This window comes from Chaetodon trifascialis, chromosome 24 (assembly GCF_039877785.1).
Source record: "Chaetodon trifascialis isolate fChaTrf1 chromosome 24, fChaTrf1.hap1, whole genome shotgun sequence".
Lineage (NCBI taxonomy): Eukaryota > Metazoa > Chordata > Actinopteri > Chaetodontiformes > Chaetodontidae > Chaetodon > Chaetodon trifascialis.
The window spans coordinates 2,272,501-2,295,956 of record NC_092079.1 but is presented as its reverse complement, the minus strand read 5'-3'; the positions used below and the strand labels follow the sequence as shown (position 1 = coordinate 2,295,956).

The window sequence follows — 23,456 nt, the reverse complement described above, 5'->3', positions numbered from 1 at the left end:
AATACCAATAGTTGTGCCAACCTAATATTGGTCTACACACTATATGGATGAGAATTCCTGAGTTTGGCGTCTTTCAGTATCTGTAGCAAAAAAACAATACTCAGATATGGATACATTTATATTAAAACTGTATGTACTGGTGTCAAATCCTGTTTGAGATTAAAGTCTTCCATATAAGGAGCTGTAACATTGGAGTCAATCATGGTTATGCTGGAAACATAGACAGCATCAATTTCTGAAGTTGCAATCAAAAAGCAAACACTAAACAGTATCAGTGTCTACACAGCAAGGCAACGAGTTTGATATTTTTAATTGAACACTGATAATTTTTACAGTACAGCAAATAAGGAAGATAGATGGTGCTAGAGATGTTGTTTGACACTATCCAGTAAACTCCATGGCTCCATTTTCATGGCTTCAACCCTGCAATCTCTACATCTGTCTCCTCTCCAGCCTGCAGCATTTGTTCTTAGTGTAATATGCAGGGGACTCTGCAATTAGGCCAAATGAATACCTTGTTGATGAGGCTCTCCAGTTGTGATTAAGCTAGGTGATGAGTACACGTGTAGGTGGTGATTATAAATTAAGAGTGGGCCCCTTGCATGAAAGAAGATGTAAGGAGAAGATATAAAGTAAATCCCCCAAACAAGTAGGGTTCACAATAAATCCGTCAGCAGCATCTCATCATCAGGAGCCTCCAGCTGATTTGAATGTAAAGTCCTCTGGGTCAACTGACACATAAAAACAGGCAGGCTGTCGCAGATAGTGTTTTTGGACATATTTTTTCACTTCACCCATTTTAACCCAAGTTCAAAAAGCAGTATCCTCATTGTCCTCACATGGCCCAAGCATCTCAGATCTCCAGTACTGCCTAGAACCAACAGCTGAACAAACCCATTATCCCCGGCCCTGCCAACCAGGCTGCTTGGAAGTCTCAAATGTCATTTGGGATGAGAGCATGTGCTGAGGAAAATATCGAATTGAGAGGGGAGCTGGCCAGCTTGTGTGCCGCCATTGAGTGATATTTAAAGCCATGATGTTGCCCTTACTGTAAATTCTTAAATAGTGATTTCAGTTTACCTCAGTTTGTATTACAGTCAAAATGTATTTTTTACAACAATTTAGTAAGATTATTGTTTTTTGTGGTCCTGTTTACTTTGCCTTGAATGCAAACTTACCACGAAATACATCAGTACAACAACAGTGTCATGTCATAGTCATGACCATGCTGTGGGTTTTGGACATAATTATCGTTTTCATTCACCAATAGTTTCCATTTTGTCCTTTGTTTCTATCGATGTTAAGCTACCATCAATAAAACACATCACTTCCCTTTTAGTGTCTAATTCTAAACAGAGCCTGCCACTAATTTTGGTACCTAAAGAGCTTGAGTCTGTGCTGTGCCACTGGTTTAAAGAGGGTACCCAACACCAATTATTGGTTTCTCTTCCAGTTGCCATAGGCGGTGGTGAGATGCACAATGGTGTGAAACTGAAACGCTGGCTATACTGTATATGTTGCACCTCAGTAGGCCTGGCAGAGAGCAACACAGCCAGGCAGGCAGGCAGGCAGGCAGGCAGGCACAGGGCAGGAGGAGTGTATTATTCTCCTCCTCTGCAAAAGAAAACAGTGACGCAAAGGAATAGAAAGCAACCCCCAGCGATAGGTTATTAATCTTCCCTGTTCTCTGACTGGGTGCCTTGGCTTTGCTAATGTGCCTGCATCTCTTTCACAGCTCCTCACCTGAAACCAAGCAGGGGGTCGGGGTGGGGATAATGTGGGTTCTAAACAGTGTGCCTGAGGAGGAGCTGGGCTGGACATCCTGGACCGACATGGACAGATTTACTCTAGTTAAATGCAGGCCTGCTAATTACAGAGGCAGGACAGCAGGGTGGTGTCAATAAGTTCCTGTTTGTCATTCAGTTCCACATTATGAGAGGCCCAGTGGAACAGTGTGGGCGGTGGAAGCAACCTTGAAGTGGCAGATGCACATAAAACAAGAGCGGTGCCATTATGTTGTCATAGCCTCTAACTGATATGCATCTGATGGTCGCTGCAGGCCTCTGTGGGCTAAGACAAAACTATTCGGGTGGCTCTCCATCAAACAAACAGGCAAATTGACTGTTACTACCCATCTCTTTTGGTGTAGTGCAGCAGTGGAGTCAGAAGCCAGGAGGGAGGGAGAGAGGGGGTCCACTCATGGCACTTTGATCCAGCGGAGAGAAGCCCTGCCGATTTAGAGCCATGTTTTATGGCCGGAGAAGGAGAGGGTGGTCTCTGGGCACCATGTCCCAATCCTGTCAGTGTGAAGTGCACTTAAAACTAAAGAAATCAAACTGCTTCAAGTGCTCTTCTCTCTCCCTCTGTCTTGCTCTCTGTGTGTCTCTCACTCTCTGTAGGGCCTCTAGACCTTCGAGGGTGACTGTGCAGTGAGCTTGTCTCGGACATTCATCACTGCCACCTGGGCCAGGGGGTAATATATTCCTCCACTGGCTGCACAGCGTTGCACACATTACTCATATTTATATGGGTAATAGGGGTGGGGGCTGCAGGGGATGGTGTTTCAAGGAGGGGGGGGGGGGGGGGGGGGGGGCTTGTTTGTGGGGTCTGTCTGAATTTTCCATTGCTTTCAGCATTTTCTACTGTTAGTGGGATGAATGCAAATGGAAGTTAATGGAGGCAATGTAAAGTATGTCCCAAATCACCACCTCCACCCACTATCACTACCATCACCACTGTCTGTGCCTGCATGCTCTCTACAGACGGCAACCTACTCAATACAGTCCTACTGACATGCCAAAAAATGGCCGGCCTCCTCTCTCCAGAGTAGCATATGAGTCATTATGTGGCCCAAAGTCACATAAACCTGTCAGGTACAGCTAAACAACTGCTGAAAACCTTATGGTGAGCATATTGTAAAAGTAACAAGTACCAAAAAAAAAAAAAAAAGAAAGAAAGAAAAAAAAAGGAAAATGTGAACATCTAGCTAGGTCGAGCTATATATATATATATATATATATATATATATATATATATATATATATATATATATATATATATATATATATATAAATGTGCATATTCTAATATGTAGCAGGAATATTTTAGCATTCAAATAATGTACGTTGCATAATATACTAGGTCGATATGTGTGTTCAATACATTTGTACTTTTTAAATATTATTACTCCTCCTTGAACTGCCACCTTATCGTGGTGGAGGAGTTTGAGTACCCGAATGATCCTAGAGGCTATGTTGTCCGGGGCTTAATGCCCCTGGTAGGGTCTCCCAAGGCAAACAGGTTCTAGGTGACGGGTCAGACTAAGAGCAGTTCAAGAAGCCCCTTATGAAAGAAATTAAAGCAAGGAAGCGTACGTCGCCCGGATTGGCGTCACCGGGGCCCCGCCCTGGAGCCAGGCCTGGGGTTGGGGCTCGCAGGCGAGCGCCTGGTGGCCGGGTCTTTGCCCACGGGACCCGGCCGGGTACAGCCCGAAGGAGCGACGTGGGCCCGCCTTCCCGTAGGCCCACCACCCGCAGGAAGGATCAGAAGGGGCCGGTGCTATGTGGAATGGGTAGCAGTCGTGGGCGGGGGCCCCGACGACCCAAATCCTGGACAACGACTCTGGCTATGGGGACATGGAATGTCACCTCACTGTGGGGGAAAGAGCCTGAGCTAGTGCGGGAGGTTGAGCGGTACCGGCTAGAGATAGTCGGGCTCACCTCCACGCACAGTCTGGGCTCGGGAACCCAACTCCTTGAGAGAGGCTGGACTCTCTTCTACTCTGGAGTTGCCCGCGGTGAGAGGCGGCGAGCTGGTGTGGGCTTGCTTATAGCCCCCCAGCTCAGCCGCCATGTGTTGGAGTTCTCCCCGCTGAGCGAGAGGGTCGCTTCCCTGCGCCTTCGGGTTGGGGATAGGTCTCTCACTATTGTTTCGGCCTACGGGCCGAACAGTAGCGTAGAGTACCCGGCCTTCTTGGAGTCCCTGGGAGGGGTACTGGAAAGTGCTCCAACCGGGGACTCCATTGTTCTGCTGGGAGACTTCAATGCTCACGTGGGCAGCGACAGTGACACCTGGAGGGGAGTGATTGGGAGGAACGGCCTCCCCGATCTGAACCCGAGTGGTGTTCTGTTATTGGATTTCTGTGCTAGTCACAGTTTGTCCATAACGAACACCATGTTCGAGCATAAGGGTGTCCATCAGTGCACGTGGCACCAGGACACCCTAGGCCGGAGGTCAATGATCGACTTTGTAGTCGTATCATCTGACCTTCGGCGGTATGTCTTGGACACTCGGGTAAAGAGAGGGGCTGAGCTGTCAACTGATCACCACCTGGTGGTGAGTTGGATTCGCTGGCAGGGGAAGAAGCGGGACAGACTTGGCAGACCCAAACGTACCGTGAGGGTCTGTTGGGAACGTCTGGCGGAACCCGCTGTCAGGGAAGTTTTCAACTCCCACCTCCGGGAGAGCTTCAACCAGATCCCGAGGGAGGTTGGAGACATTGAGTCCGAATGGACCATGTTCTCCACTTCCATTGTTGATGCAGCCGTCCATAGCTGTGGCCGTAAAGTCGGCGGTGCCTGTCGTGGCGGCAACCCCCGAACCCGGTGGTGGACACCGGAAGTAAGGGATGCCGTCAAGCTGAAGAAGGAGTCCTATCGGGCCTGGTTGGCTCATAGGACTCCTGAGGCAGCTGATGGGTACCGGCAGACCAAGCGTGCGGCAGCTCGGGCGGTTGTAGAAGCAAAAACTCGGGTCTGGGAGGAGTTCGGGGAGGCCATGGAGGAGGACTACCGGTTGGCCTCGAGGAAATTCTGGCAAACCGTTCGGCGCCTCAGGAGGGGGAAGCAGCTTTCTGTCAACACTGTTTACAGTGGAGGTGGGGAGCTGTTGACCTCGACTGGGGATATTGTCGGGCGGTGGAAGGAATACTTCGAGGATCTCCTCAATCCCTCTGTCATGTCTTCCGTAGAGGAAGCAGAGACTGGGGACTTGGAGGTCGATTCATTCATCACCGGGGCTGAAGTCACTGAGGCAGTTCGCAAGCTCCTCGGTGGCAAAGCGCCGGGGGTGGATGAGATCCGCCCTGAGTACCTCAAGTCTCTGGATGTTGTAGGACTGTCTTGGTTGACACGCCTCTGCAGCATCGCGTGGCAGACGGGGACAGTGCCTCTGGACTGGCAGACTGGGGTGGTGGTCCCTCTTTTTAAAAAGGGGGACCGGAGGGTGTGTTCCAACTATCGGGGGATCACACTCCTCAGCCTCCCTGGTAAAGTCTATTCCAGGGTACTGGAGAGGAGAATCCGGCCGATAGTCGAACCCCGGATTCAAGAGGAACAATGCGGTTTTCGTCCTGGCCGTGGAACACTGGACCAGCTCTATACCCTCCACAGGGTGCTTGAGGGTTCATGGGAGTTTGCCCAAACAGTCCACATGTGCTTCGTGGACTTGGAGAAGGCATTCGACCGTGTCCCTCGCGTCATTCTGTGGGAGGTGCTCCAGGAGTATGGGGTTGGAGGCCCTCTGTTGAGGGCTGTACAGTCCCTGTACAACCGGAGCAGGAGCTTGGTCCGCATTGCCGGCAGTAAGTCGGACCTGTTCCCAGTGCATGTTGGACTCCGGCAGGGCTGCCCTATGTCACCGGTTCTGTTCATCATTTTTATGGACAGGATTTCTAGGCGCAGCCAGGGGCCGGAGGGGGTTCGGTTCGGGGGCCGGCAGATTTCGTCTCTGCTTTTCGCGGATGATGTTGTCTTGTTGGCTTCCTCGAGCCAGGACCTTCAGCATGCGCTGGGGCGGTTCGCAGCCGAGTGTGAAGCAGCTGGGATGAGAGTTAGCACCTCCAAGTCCGAGGCCATGGTTCTCGACCGGAAAAAGGTGGCTTGCTCCCTTCAGGTTGGAGGAGAGTTCCTGCCTCAAGTGGAGGAGTTTAAGTATCTTGGGATCCTGTTCACGAGTGAGGGAAGGATGGAACGTGAGATTGACAGGCGGATCGGTGCAGCGGCTGCAGTAATGCGGTCGCTGTATCGGTCTGTCGTGGTAAAGAAGGAGCTGAGCCGAAAGGCGAAGCTCTCGATTTACCGGTCAATCTACGTTCCTACCCTCACCTATGGTCATGAACTTTGGGTCATGACCGAAAGAACGAGGTCCCGGATACAAGCGGCTGAAATGAGTTTCCTCCGCAGGGTGGCGGAGCGCTCCCTTAGAGATAGGGTGAGGAGCTCTGTCACCCGGGAGGAGCTCAGAGTAGAGTCGCTGCTCCTCCGCATCGAGAGGAGTCAGCTGAGGTGGCTCGGGCATCTCTATCGGATGCCCCCTGGACGCCTCCCTAGGGAGGTGTTCCAGGCATGTCCCACCGGGAGGAGGCCCCGGGGAAGACCCAGGACACGCTGGGGTGACTACGTCACTCGGCTGGCCTGGGAACGCCTCGGGATCCCCCCGGAAGAGTTGGAGGAAGTGTCCGGGGAGAGGGAAGTCTGGGCGTCCCTGCTCAGACTGCTCCCCCCGCAACCCGGCCCCGGATAAGCGGAAGATAATGGATGGATGGATGGATGGATAAATATTATTAACATAGAGTGCTACATTAGGTATTAGTAGGTATGTGCAATATGAATTATATTTAAGATTTACATACAGAGACAGCATCTGGGCACAAGCTAGAGATATGATCCATAACCGGTTCAGTTTATACTAAAGCAGCACAGTCAAGATAAAGACATTTCATAGAGGAGATAAAGCCTAAACATGAATATCTGGGAGATACTTGTCACTGATAAAACACAGACCTGTACAGTAACATAAGGCTTCATGATCAAAGCAAGTTTTTAATATCACGCCCAGTCTTCTGTCCATATTCTCACACTCCTTGTCTCTCTCATGCTCTCTCTCTCGCTCTCTCTGACTCAAAATTAATCAACACCTGCCAGCCAATTAGAATTCACAGTTCTCAGCTGCCATGGTGTTGAGTGGATATATGTGAGTTTCCATGCTTCAAATATTGGTGGGAGAAATACATTGATATATAGTACATATGTCAATTACACACACACACACACACACACACACACACACACACACACACACACACACACACACACACACACATATATATATATATGCACTCCACATTTTTTCTATGGGAATATACACAGAGTGTATGTACAGACTACTGTACATGTGCAGCTTCTGTTCTTTGAACTTGCCATAATGTTATTTCCACAGTGTCTCTTTTCAAAAGGAGGAAAGTAATTACAGTAACATCTCAAAAGGCAATTCTAATAATGCCCTTCTTGTTCTGGGGAGATAATTGAATAATTAGAATTGAGGGCACATTTGATTCAAGTTGTGCTCTCAAGCCGGGCACCTCTGAAAGAAAGCTCATTGAATTGTAAGGAGTAAACTTAAAGAAATGTGTGGGAGGGTACAACATGTAACATCTGAGATGGGTTGTCTGCAGTGCTCTGAGGTTTCTCTGCAGCAGCCGGTGAGGTATAGGTAGAACTACAGGGGATCAACAGGAGTAATTCATTGCCACTGCAGATGTTCAAACTGTAAGAGTGCATCGATCCTGCATGCTCTCCTGAAAGCACAGGCAAGGCAAGATAGTGCCCGAGGACATTTTTTGTCCCCACCTTTCGCCATATAGAAATCTTTTTTTTTTCTAAGTGTGCAAGTGCTTGTGTTTTTCCTGTAGTAGACATTAAGATCATCAACAGCTGGCACTTGTGACATTTTCTTTCTAACATTAAAACTGAGACAGTAATGTCTGAGTAGGAACACTTCTTCATACATGAACAATGGCACTGGTTTCTTCTTTAAATTCTAAGGTGAAAATTTTTTTTTTTCCCCACACCAGCCATTTTTTAATCTGTTTTAACAACACGATACCATTTCCTAAAGATCTGGTCCTTGTAATTTGAGGTAAACTACACAACATGTGATGGTGAGCCAAATTTTTAAACATTAGTGTATTTCTTAATTGCATTTATTTGGCAGACCATTTAACCAAAGTGACATGCATCCTTTATCCCATTTGAGGGATTTGGGGTTCAGTGTCTTGCTTTAAGGACACTTCGACACTAAAGAATTACTCCCACTACTTCTTTTTTGACGCAAAGTAATCCAGGGGCCCGTTGCACAAATCTAGGATAAGGGATTAAGCCGGGATATGTTGGTTATCCTGGCTCAACTTATCCGTGATCCGGTTGCACAAAAGCAGGATAGCGGAAAGTGGGATATGTTATGGGATAAGTTACCATGGAGATTTATTTTGTGGAGCTAGCCTGCTCCGGACCAGGCTGAGTTCCAGGATCTATTTAATCTCATCCCTTATCTCAGTCAGCAGTCATCACAAACGGAAACCAACAGTTATTCCACGGCCCACTACACATTGTTATCACATTCAACTAGATCCACGGTCATTATTTAAACATTAACACAAAACATAAGCGTCATTAATTTCGATTTTAATTAATTTCAATCATTGCGGATAAATGATGATTTCAGATGTGTTGCAATCATCAGATAGACAGTTTCCCATAGACTATATATAAAATACACATCCAATATAAATATAAATACACATCAAAGAGTAACATGATCCTTTATTGAATAAGGATAAATCAAAGCATCAGTTCCTTTCCAAACTGAAGTCACACAGTGACTCTACAAGATAGAAAGCACGGAATCAAAGCATATTATACGTACGGAAGCAACCGCTTCGCGTTGGACAGTTCACGCCTCCGCGTCCATTCATTTCTAATAATGGACACCTCGAAGGGCATTATCCCGCTTATACCATGGTCACTTACGAAAGAAATAAATATTAAATCAATTATTAATACATTATTGTTGTTTTTTACCGTTAAAATCGTAAGTTTTTCCACAAGAAGTGGACTATTTAATATCTCTCGTTTTGACACGTTGCCAAGGTAACTGGCTCTGGCCACAGAACCTGCAGCTCAGTTGGCCGCAGCCGTTACATTAGGCCTAATCAGTGGAGGGAAGTGAGATGATTGCTTAACGTTATGTTACGTGATACAAAGTATCATTTCAGAGGGCAAGTGCACCTCTTGCCGCTTGTGTGTGTCCAGAGGATGATGCGAAATTTTGTTTCAAAGAATCAAAGTCCACAGATAGTTTCCTAAATCGTTTTTATTGCAAGAAATATTATCCACCATTCACTCTGATCATTAAATGTGTATCAAGCAAGTAAGTCTATCCTAAATCGTTTTTATAAATATTATCCACCATGCACTCTGTATCAAGCAAGTAAGTAAGGTAAGCAAGACAGAAAGACAGGTGACAAACTATTTAAAATTAAATGCAACATTGCCGTTGTTCATGAATGTCTTGCCGTTGTGATAAATAAACTAATTTAGAACAATCAGGCTATTTGACCAGAACTTTTTTATAGTTGTCCTATAAAACTTTTTAACAGACACCCTGCAGCCAATCAGAATCGAGTATTCACCCAGACCATGGTATAACAAGGCAGTGTGATGGAGTTACATTTACACAATTTCACTTACAGTTTCAACTGATTCATAATCAGAGTACAACTACATTTTCGGAGATGTTAATCAACTATTTGGATTGTAATTGTGGTTTCAGCGGAGCAGTGAGTGGGTATTTGTGCGCTTTCTCTCGTTGTTTTATAACTGTGGCGGTGTTGCCTTTCTTTTTAATTTGGTCCTTCACCTCCTCGCAAGCCTCCATGAGGACTTATGCCTCCAACGGGGAAAAGTACGCCTCTCTAGTTGCCATGATGAATCGGTGAATTATTGATCAATGGCGGGGTCTATTTGAGGAAGCCGCGTGCACATACTTATCCAGGATACATTTCACCTGGCTTGTTGAATCCGTGTCTGCTCATCCTGGCTTGGTCTTTGTGCAATCGATTAAGCCTGGACGCTCATGTTTTGGATTAGTTGAACTCAGCTCAGTCACTTATCCTGGATGTCTTAATCCCACTTTTGTGCAACGGGCCCCTGGTCATAAAACAAAGCATTAAAATGGCACCAAGCTCATGCTTTGGTTTAAGCTTTTGTGTTTTGGTTCAGTCTCCTCTAATGTTGCTTTGTGTCTGCTGGATGGGCAAATGGGGAACGGTTTGCTTAAACATCCTACATAACAACCTTCTGAGGTGAAAAGATGTGTCTACAGCTTGTTCTCCTGAACCTGACCTCCCCTGCCCATCTGCACACGCACACACTTCCTCATTATCCTTACTGTAGACAGTATATACCAGCCCATCCTCAAACGCTTAAAGCTTAACTTTTAACTTTACCTGCCTGATCTCTTAGTTCCAAACATGCTTATGCTAGTCATTGTCAGTGTTGGGCAGTAGCGACATTAAAAGTAGCAATGTTGCTATTTTAACCACATTTCTTAGTAGTGTGGTGGTGCTGTTGACCAAATAGTGTGGTCGCATCCACAAAAGCTGCATTTCCCCAAGCATTCCTAAAGCTCGAACACAGCAGAGGATTTTACTGCAGTCTGAAATAAACCTGTTAAGAATCAGTAAATGAATCCAACACCATACATGGTTGTGTGTGTGTGTGTGTGTGTGTGTGTGTGTGTGTGTGTGTGTGTGTGTGTGTGTGTGTGTGTGTGTGTGTGTGTGTGGCCAACAGAAGCACTTACATATGGTGGTAAAATCACACACCAATCTTTGGGCTGATGTCTCAGAGAGAAATTGATCCCGAAGGAGACAGGTTTTTTTTTTTTTTTTTACAGTGGTTTGAGTTGAGTTATTAAATTTTGACAATTAGTCCTGCAAATGTGCCCAAGTCTACATTAAGCATACCCATACAAGCACAGGTGTGTGTGCACACATACAGATGAACACACACACAATCTCTCTCTCTCGACACCTGTTTTTTGCTATTTTGTGGAGCAGATGTTTTTTTCTTTTTTGTTGCCATATTGGTTTTGGAACAGTGAGAGCAAATAGCACTGTATATTGTTTAATTAGCGACTGAATGTCCTATCTGCTTAGCTTGCTGCATTTCTCTTGGGGTAGCTTTGGTGCAGTGAAGCTTCATTTAATGTAGAGTAACTGGTTGCTCAGCTCACTACACTTTCCAAGCTTGACCAACACATAGGTTTGTGTAGGGGGTATTACCAGGATCCAATAGCAGCACCTTGATAGAAGCTGGCTTGATCCTCCACTCGGAGTGAACAATGGCTTCAGGGTTTGTTTGGTATGCTAAAGAGCAAAGTCTCAGATTCAGGGAGGGCAAGACAAAAGACATAGTCAGAGTCACAAAGCTGCAGTAGTTACCAGGGGGCAGGAGAACAGGCGAGGTCAAAGGCAGGCTGGGTCATTACTGGGAAATCCATCCAAGGATAAATGCTGGAGAATCTTGCATGAAGGCGAAGAACAATCTGGCAATGAGCGAGTGAGAGCCGCTTAAGTATTGCACTGATTGGTGATGAGCCCCAGGTATGTGACAGGTGATTGAGCAGGTGGGCATGGCTGACTGGTGAAGAGTGCTGGCTGAACAGGTGAGCAGATGAGAGCGGGAGCAGCAGCAGGTAAGAAGCTGATGGATGTGACAGGTTTGTATAGACCTGCCGTAGAGCAGTGTTGTCCAAAAACTAGAAGAAACACATCAGTGTGCCACATTGTTGCAGTGGTTGACATTTTATTCCATTACCATGAACACATACACTGTAGTTTCTTTTGATTCAATCTCAAACACAATGTCCTACTGCCAGAAACACTCAAAAGAGCACCAAATATGGATTCATCTGCCACTGATAATATTCCCTATAAAATACACTATTTGCTCCTGTTTGAGTGGTGATTGTTAAAAACTACAGTGACCACCTGTTTTAGGAAATTACTGAGTCCTTTATAAAAACTATATTATATATTCCTGAGGTGTTTTTAAAGATTTACATCTTCAGTAGGAATCAATGGGCACAGACAAGGAAGGAAGGCTGACAGTATTGAGAGATGGATTATCACATTGTTGGTTTGGTTATTTTTGTGGGATCTGTTGACAAGAAATGTATATAAAAGAACCCTGGACTGATCTTTTACTACATCAATTTTCAATATGGCACTGGCAAAAAAACATCAAGGGCTACATTTACATATGTAATGGGTCAATTTGCATTTGATTAGCACCACATCGACCACTGCAGCAGCTCATTATAAGAGCAGTGTTCTTCAGTCAGAGCAGTTCAGTTTAAGACTGATTTGAGATCATCATTCTCAGAGATGGAGTGATATTCTGATGCTGCAAAATTGTAGAGCAAAACATTTACTTAAAAAAAAATGTCTTTTAGTCACTAAATTGTATAGACAAATCCATTTATGTAATGCTGAATACAATTGATACAACTCAGTTGAATACTGAGGTAAATTTAGCCAAATGCAGATTTGATTTATTAACTTATCATTCACTGAACATAAAATTCAACAAAACTGAACACAAGACCACAACTCTCTGTTCACTCTTCGATTGTTTATTAATATTTCTTTTTACAAATGCATGAACTGTGGTTAATTCACCTAATCGACATCCAGTAACACTTATCTTGTATCACTTTATCTGTACTTATTTATCACTTTATTATATCTTTCATCATTATTTCAATCCTGTAATCACGACTGAGGGGGGTGATGCCCTCCGGTAAATGAAATATGGAAATTTGACCCAAAGATCACTGTTTTGCACCAGTTCATCACTCACAGGCCTCAGCAGTGGCACAGGTTCAATTCCAACCTAGGGCCCTTTGCTGTGTGTCTTCCCCTCTCTTCCCTATCTCTCTAGAACTGTTCTGTTCAACAAAGGCAAAAAAAAAGTAGTCAAGGCAGATGGCCACCCACCCAGAGCCTTGCTCTGTTTGAGCTTTCCGTCTGTTGAAAGGAAGTTCTTCCAACTTCACCAAGTTTTTCTAATTGGAGAACTGTTTGGTCTCTGTATGGTCTAGACCTGCTCTATATGGAAAGTGTCATATTGTGTTCAATATAAATAAATTTAAGTGAACTGAATTAAAACACAGGATAATTTATGTGAAATATAAAACAGATTGTTGCTGTTAGAAAGTTGGGTCTGTCGTTGATTTATCACTAAACTGTCTTGCTGTGAACTGACCAGGTTAGCAAAGTGTGTGTGGACCAGGGTGCACATTACCTCTGGCACATGGTCAATTGCTGTCTGGATGTGTGTTCTGTTTTACTGCATACCTAACATGTAGCTACTGATTTTAAAAAATCAAAGCTAAAAATTAAGATAGATATTTTGGTCATCTTTACGAAATCATGTACTTTGTACCAGGTGTGAATGTATCTGGACACATATAGGAGATGAGTGCTTCATTTCAGTGTGCCAATGGCTGTTAATTACCTTAACCTTGAATAAATGTAAATCATTTTATAGGGATTTCTCATTTAAATTATTTATTTGAAGGGTCAACTAACCTCCCAACCTGGCTGGTGCCCCCCCTAATGTCTGACTGAAGATTTCACCCTTGCATTACTTGCCTTCCCGTTAGTGCATGTGCAATAAGGACAGAAACGCAACCAGATGGTGACATGCAGCACACACCTGAGAAAACATGATTTTAGTCCAAGAAATAACATGGTGGAGATGCAAGGTGGACAGCTGCAGCACCCCTGCTTTAAAGGCCATTGATCATTTCAGAGCTCATACAGTAAATATGTCCATCTTGAGGAAAACTTAGTTGAGGGGCCCAGTGAAGAAATATATTTTGGTTTGATTTATTCACAGCTGAAGTCAAATCCTCCCTATCAGGTACTTTGAATCTATCATCATCAGACATGAGTTTTACAGACTGGTTCTTGGTCCACACAGATAACTCACAGAGCTGCCTGGCCAGTGCTTACTCGTGCAGAAGAATGAATGGTGAGGATTATGTCAAATATCACTCTGTAGAGCAATATCTGTAAAAACTGAACAACTGCCCATAATAATGTGATTCAGAAATGCCACTGCTTTCTCCGGCACTTCCATGTCTTTCTCGCAGAAGACAAATGGTGCCCTTTGACGGAAATATCTCCTCTGGCTTTTTCACCTTCAGTCAGCAGTCCCCACAGACTACCCAAAACAGTGAACAAAAAATATGCACCATTTGGTTATTATCATGCATAGAAACAAGCCGTTAATAGAAAAAAAAAGAAAAAGAAAAGAAAACATGTGGCAGAGATTTTCTCCAAGCCACTGATGAACAAATTTGCACTGTCAAAACAACATGGGTTAGTGCTCATGCTTCACCGAGCAATGGGAGAAGAAAAAAGGAAATGTAGAAAGAGAAAAGAGGGACATGATTGTTTTAAAAATTTAATTCATCAGAGGAGGCAAAATAACATGCAGAGCCAAATTCAGATCACATCTGAGTTGGCAATGACAGGTGAGAAAAGGATTACTGGGACCTCCTTCCTGTTCAGAGGTGCCCTCTCACCTCAGACAAGATCCTCTGATTTACATGACTCCAAAAAGGAAAGAGGTTGATACAAAAATAAAGAGCTGAGAGGAGTGCACTCAGACGCACTTAAAGGGAAGTAAAAAAGCATGGGGGAGGAAAGGGGTCAAAAGAAACTGATCAAAAAAGAGGTCTGCAGCTTTGCTGTCATGCACAAGTGTCAAGCTTTTATTTGCTGGTCAAAAAGGGGAAAAGGATAGAAAATACCTTCATCACCGTCACCATCATTACTGTTGAAATCTGCGCCTTGCGCCTTGTTTGAGTTGGCTCCTAGTGTTGAGGAGAAAAGTAGAATAAGGGGAGACATTCGAAAAGCAAAAAAAAGAGAAAAAGGGAAAAAAAAAATCAGGGCAAAAAAAAAAAAAGAAAAATCTGACGTAAAAATGCATGAAAAAGGTTGGGTGCTGTGTAAGAGGAAAAACAAGTGGGAATAAACCCATAGTGAGCTGAACAGGCTGTGATCTGATGAAGAGTCTTTGAATAAATAGGAGCGCAACAGCAGCCTGGCAGGGCCAAAACAGCAATTTGTGACCAAACAGTTTCATCAGCTGAAACAGATCTGCCATACTGTTGTGATACATACCCTCATTAACTGAACAGTCTGTGTGCATCAAAGCAGGCGAATCAGTCAGACATAGAGTGACCTTATGTTTCTCAGGAATGTGATGATCACCGAAGAAGGGTTCATGAGTTGAAAAACACTAAAATCACATTTGACAGTCATAGTCCTGAAAGCTTGCATTTAACACATAAACATGATATGAATCTTCTCATCTCACTTCAATTAAAAGAATTGTTCTACGCTTTGGAAAATATGCTTATTTGCTTTCTTGCCATGGTCAGTTAGATTGATACCACCAGCATCACCATCCACTTGAGTTAGAACAATTTTAAAAAGGACATACAGTATATATATATATATAGTTATTGTTATTGTTATCATTCTTGGTGTGGACAGCACATACCACATTAATGTATGTTTGGTTTGTTTAATCTGTTTAATTAACACTATGTACTGTAAAAGCAAGTTATGAATTTATGCATGTAATATATTTCAGCAGTACAAGGAAAAAGTCCAGAAGGTTATGAAAGAAATAACTGGTAAAAAAACAAAATACATACAACAAATAAGAAATCAAGAATGTTTGTTTAAAGCAATATACATTCTCTGTATCACAACAGGCCATTGATCCACAAGATGGGTACTGCAAGATGGGCCAAGACAAGGTTAATCATATAATTTTTCATTTGTTGTGTTTTTATAATGACTAATGTTTCTGCTATAACATCAATAGAGGAAAACTACTATCACAGCTAAAGACTGAGATACAGAATGGGTACACTACTGAACATCATTGAGAGACAGAAATGACCGTGGCAGAGGGTCGGCTCCTCTTGATCACTGACCATGAAGCAGCTGTTGGCTCAGTGCTATAAATTCAATACAAGGAAGATACTATCACAGCTAGAGATTGAGAGGCTCAAACACAATGGGAACAGCATGAAGAGATGGAGCTGATCCCAGTAGAGTAGAGCACTGTGAAAGAACTAGATGATTCCCCTCCACCAATCATGACAGCTGCATCTACTGAGCTAAGGCTGAAAATTGTGCCCAGACGACAATCCCTGTATGCAACTCCCCCAATTTATTGAAAAAAATACCATTGGATGTGACACTTGCAGTTGTCAACACAGCCCTACTTACTATACCCACAATGACCATCACAGAAACCAGTGAACTCACATATGTCACTGCAGCAGTAGTCCAGGAGATACTTCAGTGTAAGACCAAGAATGAAGGTTGGAAACCAAGATCAAGAAAGCCCAGCTGGAGGTTAGTTGGCCAACTGGAATACAGAGGGGTGTTATGAGAGACAGGTCCAGAATGGAAAAGAAGTAAACAAGAGGCCCTAGAGGCTGCCAAACAAAGATCCCAGTTAAAGCTGGTAGGCTGAACCAGAGAAGCAGAGACAGAGAGAATAATGGCCTGTTATCCAAAAACCCATCCAGGGTGTATACCCAGTAGCAAGAGAATAACAGCACAAGGACATACCCACCCAGATCAATACTGGAAGGGCATATGGGAGAAAGAGGCATTACACAATACTAATGCCAAGTGACTGGTGGACATAACAGCACACCACAGCAACCTTCCACAACACGAACTAGTAGACTGCACAAAGGCAGACATCCTACAATGAGTGTCAGGAGCATATAGCTAGACAGAGCAAGGATCTACAGTACTCCTTGTGGCCGAAGAAGCTAAAAGCACTCAAATTGGCAGCACAAATGAGTGAGCTGCTAACAAGCACCTACCCAGAGTGGCTAACACAAGATAGAACCATCTTGATCATGCAGGATCCTCTCAAGGGTACAACACCAAACTACTGACTGATAACCTGCCTCTCCACAACATGGAAGCTCCTTTTAGGCATTATAGCAACTAAGTTGAGAAGCCACTTGAGTCAATACATGTGCAAAGCTCAGAGGGCCACTGGAAATAACACCAGAGGGTTGAAGCACCAGGTACTGGCCAATAGAGCACTCACCCAAGACTAGGCAGGGCAACGACAGCACTGCCTGGATTGACTACAACATGGCCTGCAACTCAATGCTCCACACAAGGATACTAGAGTGTTTGGCACTATACAAGGCTAGCAGTACACTGATAACCTCCACAAAGAACTCAGTATGGTGGGAATGAGACTAAAGCCATCATCATGTATGCCCTACCAGTCATCAGATACCCAGCTGGAATAATAAGCAGGCCACAGGAGAAGATAGATACCACTGATATCAAGACATGAAAGACCTCACAATGCATGGAGGGTTCCGCCCATAGTCCATCACCCTGAAACTCCACTAGCAACGAAAACAGGATAGGCCAGCATTAGTGATTACAGATTGTGAAAACAAAAAGGGAGAAGGAGGTGTGGAAATTAGTCATAAACCACTGGAAATATAGGAGAATTGCCACCCTGGGAGGAAACCGTGATGAAAAATAGCCTCCCAGAAAAATTGGATGGTTTGGCAAGTGTGCCGGCTTGCTAATTTCGATCACTGAGCACAGGTTTTTGGTTTTGGTTTCTGTACAGGCATCATGGTACAGAACCAGGCAACCTCACTGTGATGGGGTTAGGGTTACTTTAGTAACTTTAGGAAGCTGTGTACTGTCACTGCATCTTACTGTTGTTTGTCAAAAAAGAGCAACACGCCCTAAAACATGAACTTTTGAGGTACTAGTAAGTGTATTTTGGAATTTTGGATTGTCAGACAAGCTGTTTCTGCCCACATCCACTCTTTATACTAAGCTAGGCTAACTATGTCCGAATTTGACCTTCATCTTTAGCACGCAGACATGATACTGATATCAATCTTCTCTTCACTCGTGGAAAGAAAGTGTATTTTCCAAAATGTTGAACCATTCACTGAAACATATATTTCGATTTTGTGGTAATACGCACAAGATTCCTCGCAGCTCATATCTGAACTATACTGAGTTACAAAACACCAGGAGTGAGCTTAGAGAAAATGTAATGATTTTGATAATACAATGGGGCATTTTAACAAAACCATGGACTGTATCTTTAAAACAGGAGATATTATATCGTCGCTGTCCGATAAAAAGCACGTATCTCCAAAACTCGTTTTTTTCAGGAGCATGAAAAAAGTGTTTTACTCGTTAATTAACTTACAAATTAAACCCAAAACACAGTAATTAGACACACTAAGGACTCGAAATGAAAACCTATAGTTACACGGTGATTAGCAACCTGTTTAGTATTTTAATTGGATTTACGTGCGTTGTTGTGACTGACATTGGACATACGTGTTTTTTAAATAATGCGTTCCAATGATGTCCGGTCATGATGTCGGTTTACGAGCCTCGAGTCTCCTGTTCATGTCCCACTAAATCCGTAAACTATTGATAGCAGGCTATCCTACATTTCCACATAGCACATTACCCTAATCTAAGATTTTTTTAGTATTTTGTGTTGAAATCAGATTAGTCCATATAGGCGAAGAGTCATCTAATACTGTATTAACGCACATGCATCAGTCTGACTCGGGTCAAGGAAATCACAGAGTTTATCGTCTATCCCTTGCTTAAAACCTAACGTTATTTACCCAAAGATATCATCTAAACCCCTGTCATAATTTCTCTGTTCCTGCGTAACACTGCACCACACAAATTACTGCAGAAACTTTACTTTCGGCCTACGTGTATCGGTGGGCTATTAAGATGCTTTGTTACAAGAAACGGCGCAGTGTTTCCTCCTGAACAGATACATTTGGCATGCATGCATCATGCAAGGACAACATTAGCCTAGCGTTAGATGCTATAATAAGTCTAGTCAGCCAAGTACTGACGGTATACAGTCTGTGTTTACGGACATGACAAATCATCCGATATACAGGCTAAGGTTAGCTAGCGGTTAGCCCTCAGGATTGAGTTGTACAGAACGAAAATATGTGAAATACTACGTGCAAATGACAATCGTGAATGTCTGTTGACTAGTCGAAAACTTGAACACAGTTGTCATACAATAGATTGACATACGCGCATACGGGAGATACGCGCATTGATGGACACTTCTGACACCCAATGGAGATACATGTTAAATATATGATGTAATAAAACGTCTTTCCATTGGTCACTTGGATCCCCAATGCTACCTGTTGCTGGGGGAGAATGTGAATATTCCTTAGCCAATGGTAAGTCAAAATCGTTAAAAGTGGAGATACGTGTTTTTTATCGGACAGCGACGATATGTGATAAATATGATATACTGTATATATTGCTGCAGGTGCTGCTTCAGTGAAATGAAGCAGGCATGATATAAATGGGAGTTTTTGCAAAAAAAAAAAAAAAATGGGGCTCATTATCCTTGCTGCCCAATAGTGCTTGAGCTCTTACACTATTCAGAATGTATAATCTGCTCATCTCTTTGTGTTTCAATCTCCATGATGTGTGCTACAGCATTCTCTGATCAGCTAATGGTGGAGAATAGGTCTCAACAGGCAAATAATGTGGCATCATAGCTGGGATGTTGCCGTGTTTGCCCAGCATAGATGTCTACTGAGAGAGTAAGCTGAATAAACATGGGCTAGTGCCATGTCAGTGTAACCCGGCTGAGCGTGAACATCCACATCTGCTCAGGCTGTTACACATATACACACAACATACATGCAAGCCTTAATAAATGAGAATACCCACATAAAAAAACGAATGAGCATAACCTCAGCCTTATGAAATTCATATTTCATGAGGGGTTTGGTCTATAAACTATGCTGCATTATACATCATACACGCGTTTGTTACAAGCAAGGAGGCTGATTGGCTTGATCTTTGATGATTTTACAATCACCTCTGTTGTAATTTATCTGAAAACTTTACCTTAAGGTATTGACTGCTGATGTACTTTAGATGCAATGGCAGTGAATCAAACACCAGGCTTCCATCACAGTCAATGTGAGGACGGTTGATTAGTATGCAATACTGAGAATTTTGAAATCTGAATGGAGTTTATGCTGTACATAGGTGCAAAGTTCTAAATACATTAGGCTTGAATGAACCTCTATAGAATTTAATATATATAATTTCAAATGACTTGTAAACAGGATGTGCAACAATAATTAGTTTATGTACAGCTGATCAGTGTGCAAAACTGAGCATTTTGAAAGTGGTCTGATTTAAACAATGTCATGGGGACTGTTTTTAAAACCTAACAACTGAAAGTATATTATCAAAACCAAAAAAGGCAATGCATATACAAAGAATTATACACCTTGTGACATAAGAATTGTATTGATAGAGTTAGAGGTCTGGAAAGGATGTAGGGGATTTTAGGGTTTTTTTTACTCTGAAGATCAATCAGAAGCAGTCTTATGAGATAAAGCAGATATATATATAAACATATATCATACATATATGATCATATATTATGATCATATATACTCTCTCTCTCTCTCTCTCTCTCTCTCTCTCTCTCTCTCTCTCTCTCTATATATATATATATATATATATATATATATATACATACATACATACATACATATTTAGAGCTACAGGAACAAATTACAAAGGAAAGGTCTTCATTTCTGACAACAGGTACATGTAAATGATGTAAATGCATGTAAATGCATGTAAATGCTCACTGGCCCGGTGTCAGCAGGTGCAGTCACGCACAGGCCAGGTCTACCAGTTAATGAACTGTGCATAAATGCACAACAATGCAATTAAATTAACGAGGACTCCATTATAGGGCAGGTTGCGTCTACCTTAATGAACCACTTACAATGTACCAACTAGTGCTTTTTGTTTAATTTTCTGAGTTTTGTTGTATTTTCTGGGTAATTCTAGCAATTTATAGTCTATTTTCAATAACGCTCCTCTCTATATAAATGGAATTTACTGTTGGTTTGGACATTAGAGCTCAGTGACATGATGCCATTTAATGCAATCTATTTTTGTAGTTAGTTAATCGTAGTATCATATATCATCATGCACATATCGATAGATGGAAAGAATGGTTTCGGGGTTGAATGTGAGCAAAAAATCCACAGAAGAAGAAAATTTGTAAGAAGTATGCTGACGACAATCACATTACTAAACATAGTCTTAAAGAAAAATGGTGAGGAAGTGTTTTAATTATTTTCCATGTTGATTTGTATCAGCAGTGCCATGTGACATCTTGTATTTTACCAAGGCTACCTTGAAGACATCCTGATGGCAACCGAGTACTGTATGCCACAAGATTACACTCCAAATGTCACATCTTGGTTGTTGTTTTATCTGTCACCTTTGATGCAGCATTGAGCAAACAGAGAGAAGGGGAGTTTACGACACAGATAGCACTTCTCCCTCTCTCTGCCATGTCGTGACCCAGCTTGAAGTCATTTATTTCCACCTCTTTCTGCGTATGACCGACTGCCATAAGCCCCCATGCGAAAAATGTGGGCAAAAGAGAATGGCAGCTCCTTTCAGAGGCACTGTGAGCTCAGGAAGGCCAGCTTGGGTGTTAATGAAAATGTTGAATTTAAAACTAACAACTGGGAATGGGGGCGCTCACAAAGGACAATTTTTTTTCAAATGGTCGCAGCATGTTTCATCTTCTTTGAAAGGACTCAGACTGGCTATAATTTTATTTTTAGACATAAATCTTGAATCTGGACATGACTCACACAAAGGCTTGAAGGACATTTGAGCATTTGATCATATGTCCTGCAGCCAGACAAAGATGGGATCAATTTGACTTTGTGTTGAGAATTCAGGTTGAAGATCTCATAAATGAAAACTGCACGCTGTTAATCCTTATAAAATTAACCTCCACTCCAAAATCAAGGCCATTTGAAATTAGGTAACCTGTCCATCATCAGTTCCCTTTAGAAATATACCTTTATTACATTACTGTCTGTTAGAGCCATTTTTTGTTGTGTGTTGTCCCTGGTTGCCCCAGTAGGTGGCGCATGTAGACAATGGCTCACGTAATCTATAAGAAGAAGAAGAGTTAATTGCTTGACAAGGGTGCTGCTGACTGGGAGAGGCACACAGTTTTTCGACCACCGTTAGTGGCCTAACTTTGAGCCCTTTCTGTTTATTTTGCATACAAGTTATGAAAGATAAGTGTGTGTAGATTAATCAAGTGTATTGTCAATGGGATTGGTGACCGTAAAATAAATACGTCTTGAACACGAATGGACATTGGATTCTTTGGAAATGCCACCGACAACGTGTCAACTACAAGTTCCCAGTAGCAGCCTCTGAGTGTCTTAGGTTTTTTTGTTTTCGTCGAAAGATCAAGTCACTACACTGTCTATATAGTTTATTCTTCACTGCTGTTCACCAGTCTACCACAGTGTTATATTTTAAAATTATATCGTACCCCTGCAAATTTTAACTGACAGTTTTGAAAAAATAGGAAATAAATTTGACATCAGTGTTGTAGTTATCAGTTTTTGGTGAATAGAATGTAGACATCTTTTGGACATAAACAGAATGAATCAGGCTAATAACAGCTATGCTAGCAGTAAATGGACACTTGAAAGAAAATTATTTAGTGCTGTCTGACTGATTGTGAGTCCAGATTGTGTGCAATCAAACCGTGCAATACACACTATGTTACAATTTAAGTGATAACATGTGGTCTATTCTCTATTAATGTAACATAATTTAATACATATATATTATCGATATTATGATGAATTCACTTCCCCTTCTGACATAATACCGAATGCATCCAGCTTATCTCTCAACGCCAACTGATTTGTTGCCAGAACTGCCAAAATATCCACAATGGAGGACATGTTGTATCCATTTTTACCCAGTTATTCTGTGTTAATCTCCCTCCAGATGGCCTTGCACATCAGATGCACTTTGGAAGCTGTTTATAAAAGCCTTTGTTAGATCCAATCACATGCTTTTAATTGCAGTATCCCTTTATGGTGAAAGTGGAATCAACATAGGTACACGAACAAAATGTCCTACACAGGAAACCAGGTACTCCAACCACTCTTTCCCATGATACTAGTTATGATGCCAATGATTTTTTTCTCATTATAAATGCTGTTTGAACACCCAATTCACCTGATTTGGCGGTCAGCCGACCTGATGCCAGCCTAGCTATCATTTTAATATTGTCATCATTGTATTTTTAACTTAGAATAAAATGAATTCTGAGAATTTTGAAGGGGCTGAAAAGTTCAATTGGACAAGCTTTGCCCCCCCCAGCCATCGAAGGCTGCTAGCTATGACAAACACAAACAAGTCTTATTAGTTTCTCATTTACTTTGTGTGCAAATGAAAAATAAAGAGAGAGAGATTCCAGAGGAAATGTGTAAGCGTATCAAAAGGGAATTGTTATCTAAGAAGCCCGGAGGTTTGATTTCACCAGTGAGTGGTCACTGTGAAATTAGAAGCTTTTTCAAAAAATAAATACACCTGAAACTATGTTATATATTTTATTGTTCTTTGCATAATAATGGCAGTCTAACAAAAACAC

The 23,456-nt window shown here is 42.6% G+C and overlaps 1 protein-coding gene across 2 annotated transcripts in view; it reads right to left on the bottom strand.

Annotated features, from left to right (window-relative positions):
- nlgn4xa (neuroligin 4 X-linked a) overlaps window positions 1-23,456 on the bottom strand; it is a 108,872-nt gene that overhangs the window by 65,973 nt on the left and 19,443 nt on the right. The window contains exon 3 of one of the 2 annotated variants that reach the window (XM_070994133.1): window positions 14,662-14,724. The exons of the other annotated variant lie outside the window; for it this stretch is intronic. Coding sequence (XP_070850234.1) covers window positions 14,662-14,724 — 63 coding nt within the window. The remainder of the gene's footprint in view (window positions 1-14,661; window positions 14,725-23,456) is intronic. 2 annotated transcript variants of the gene reach the window in all.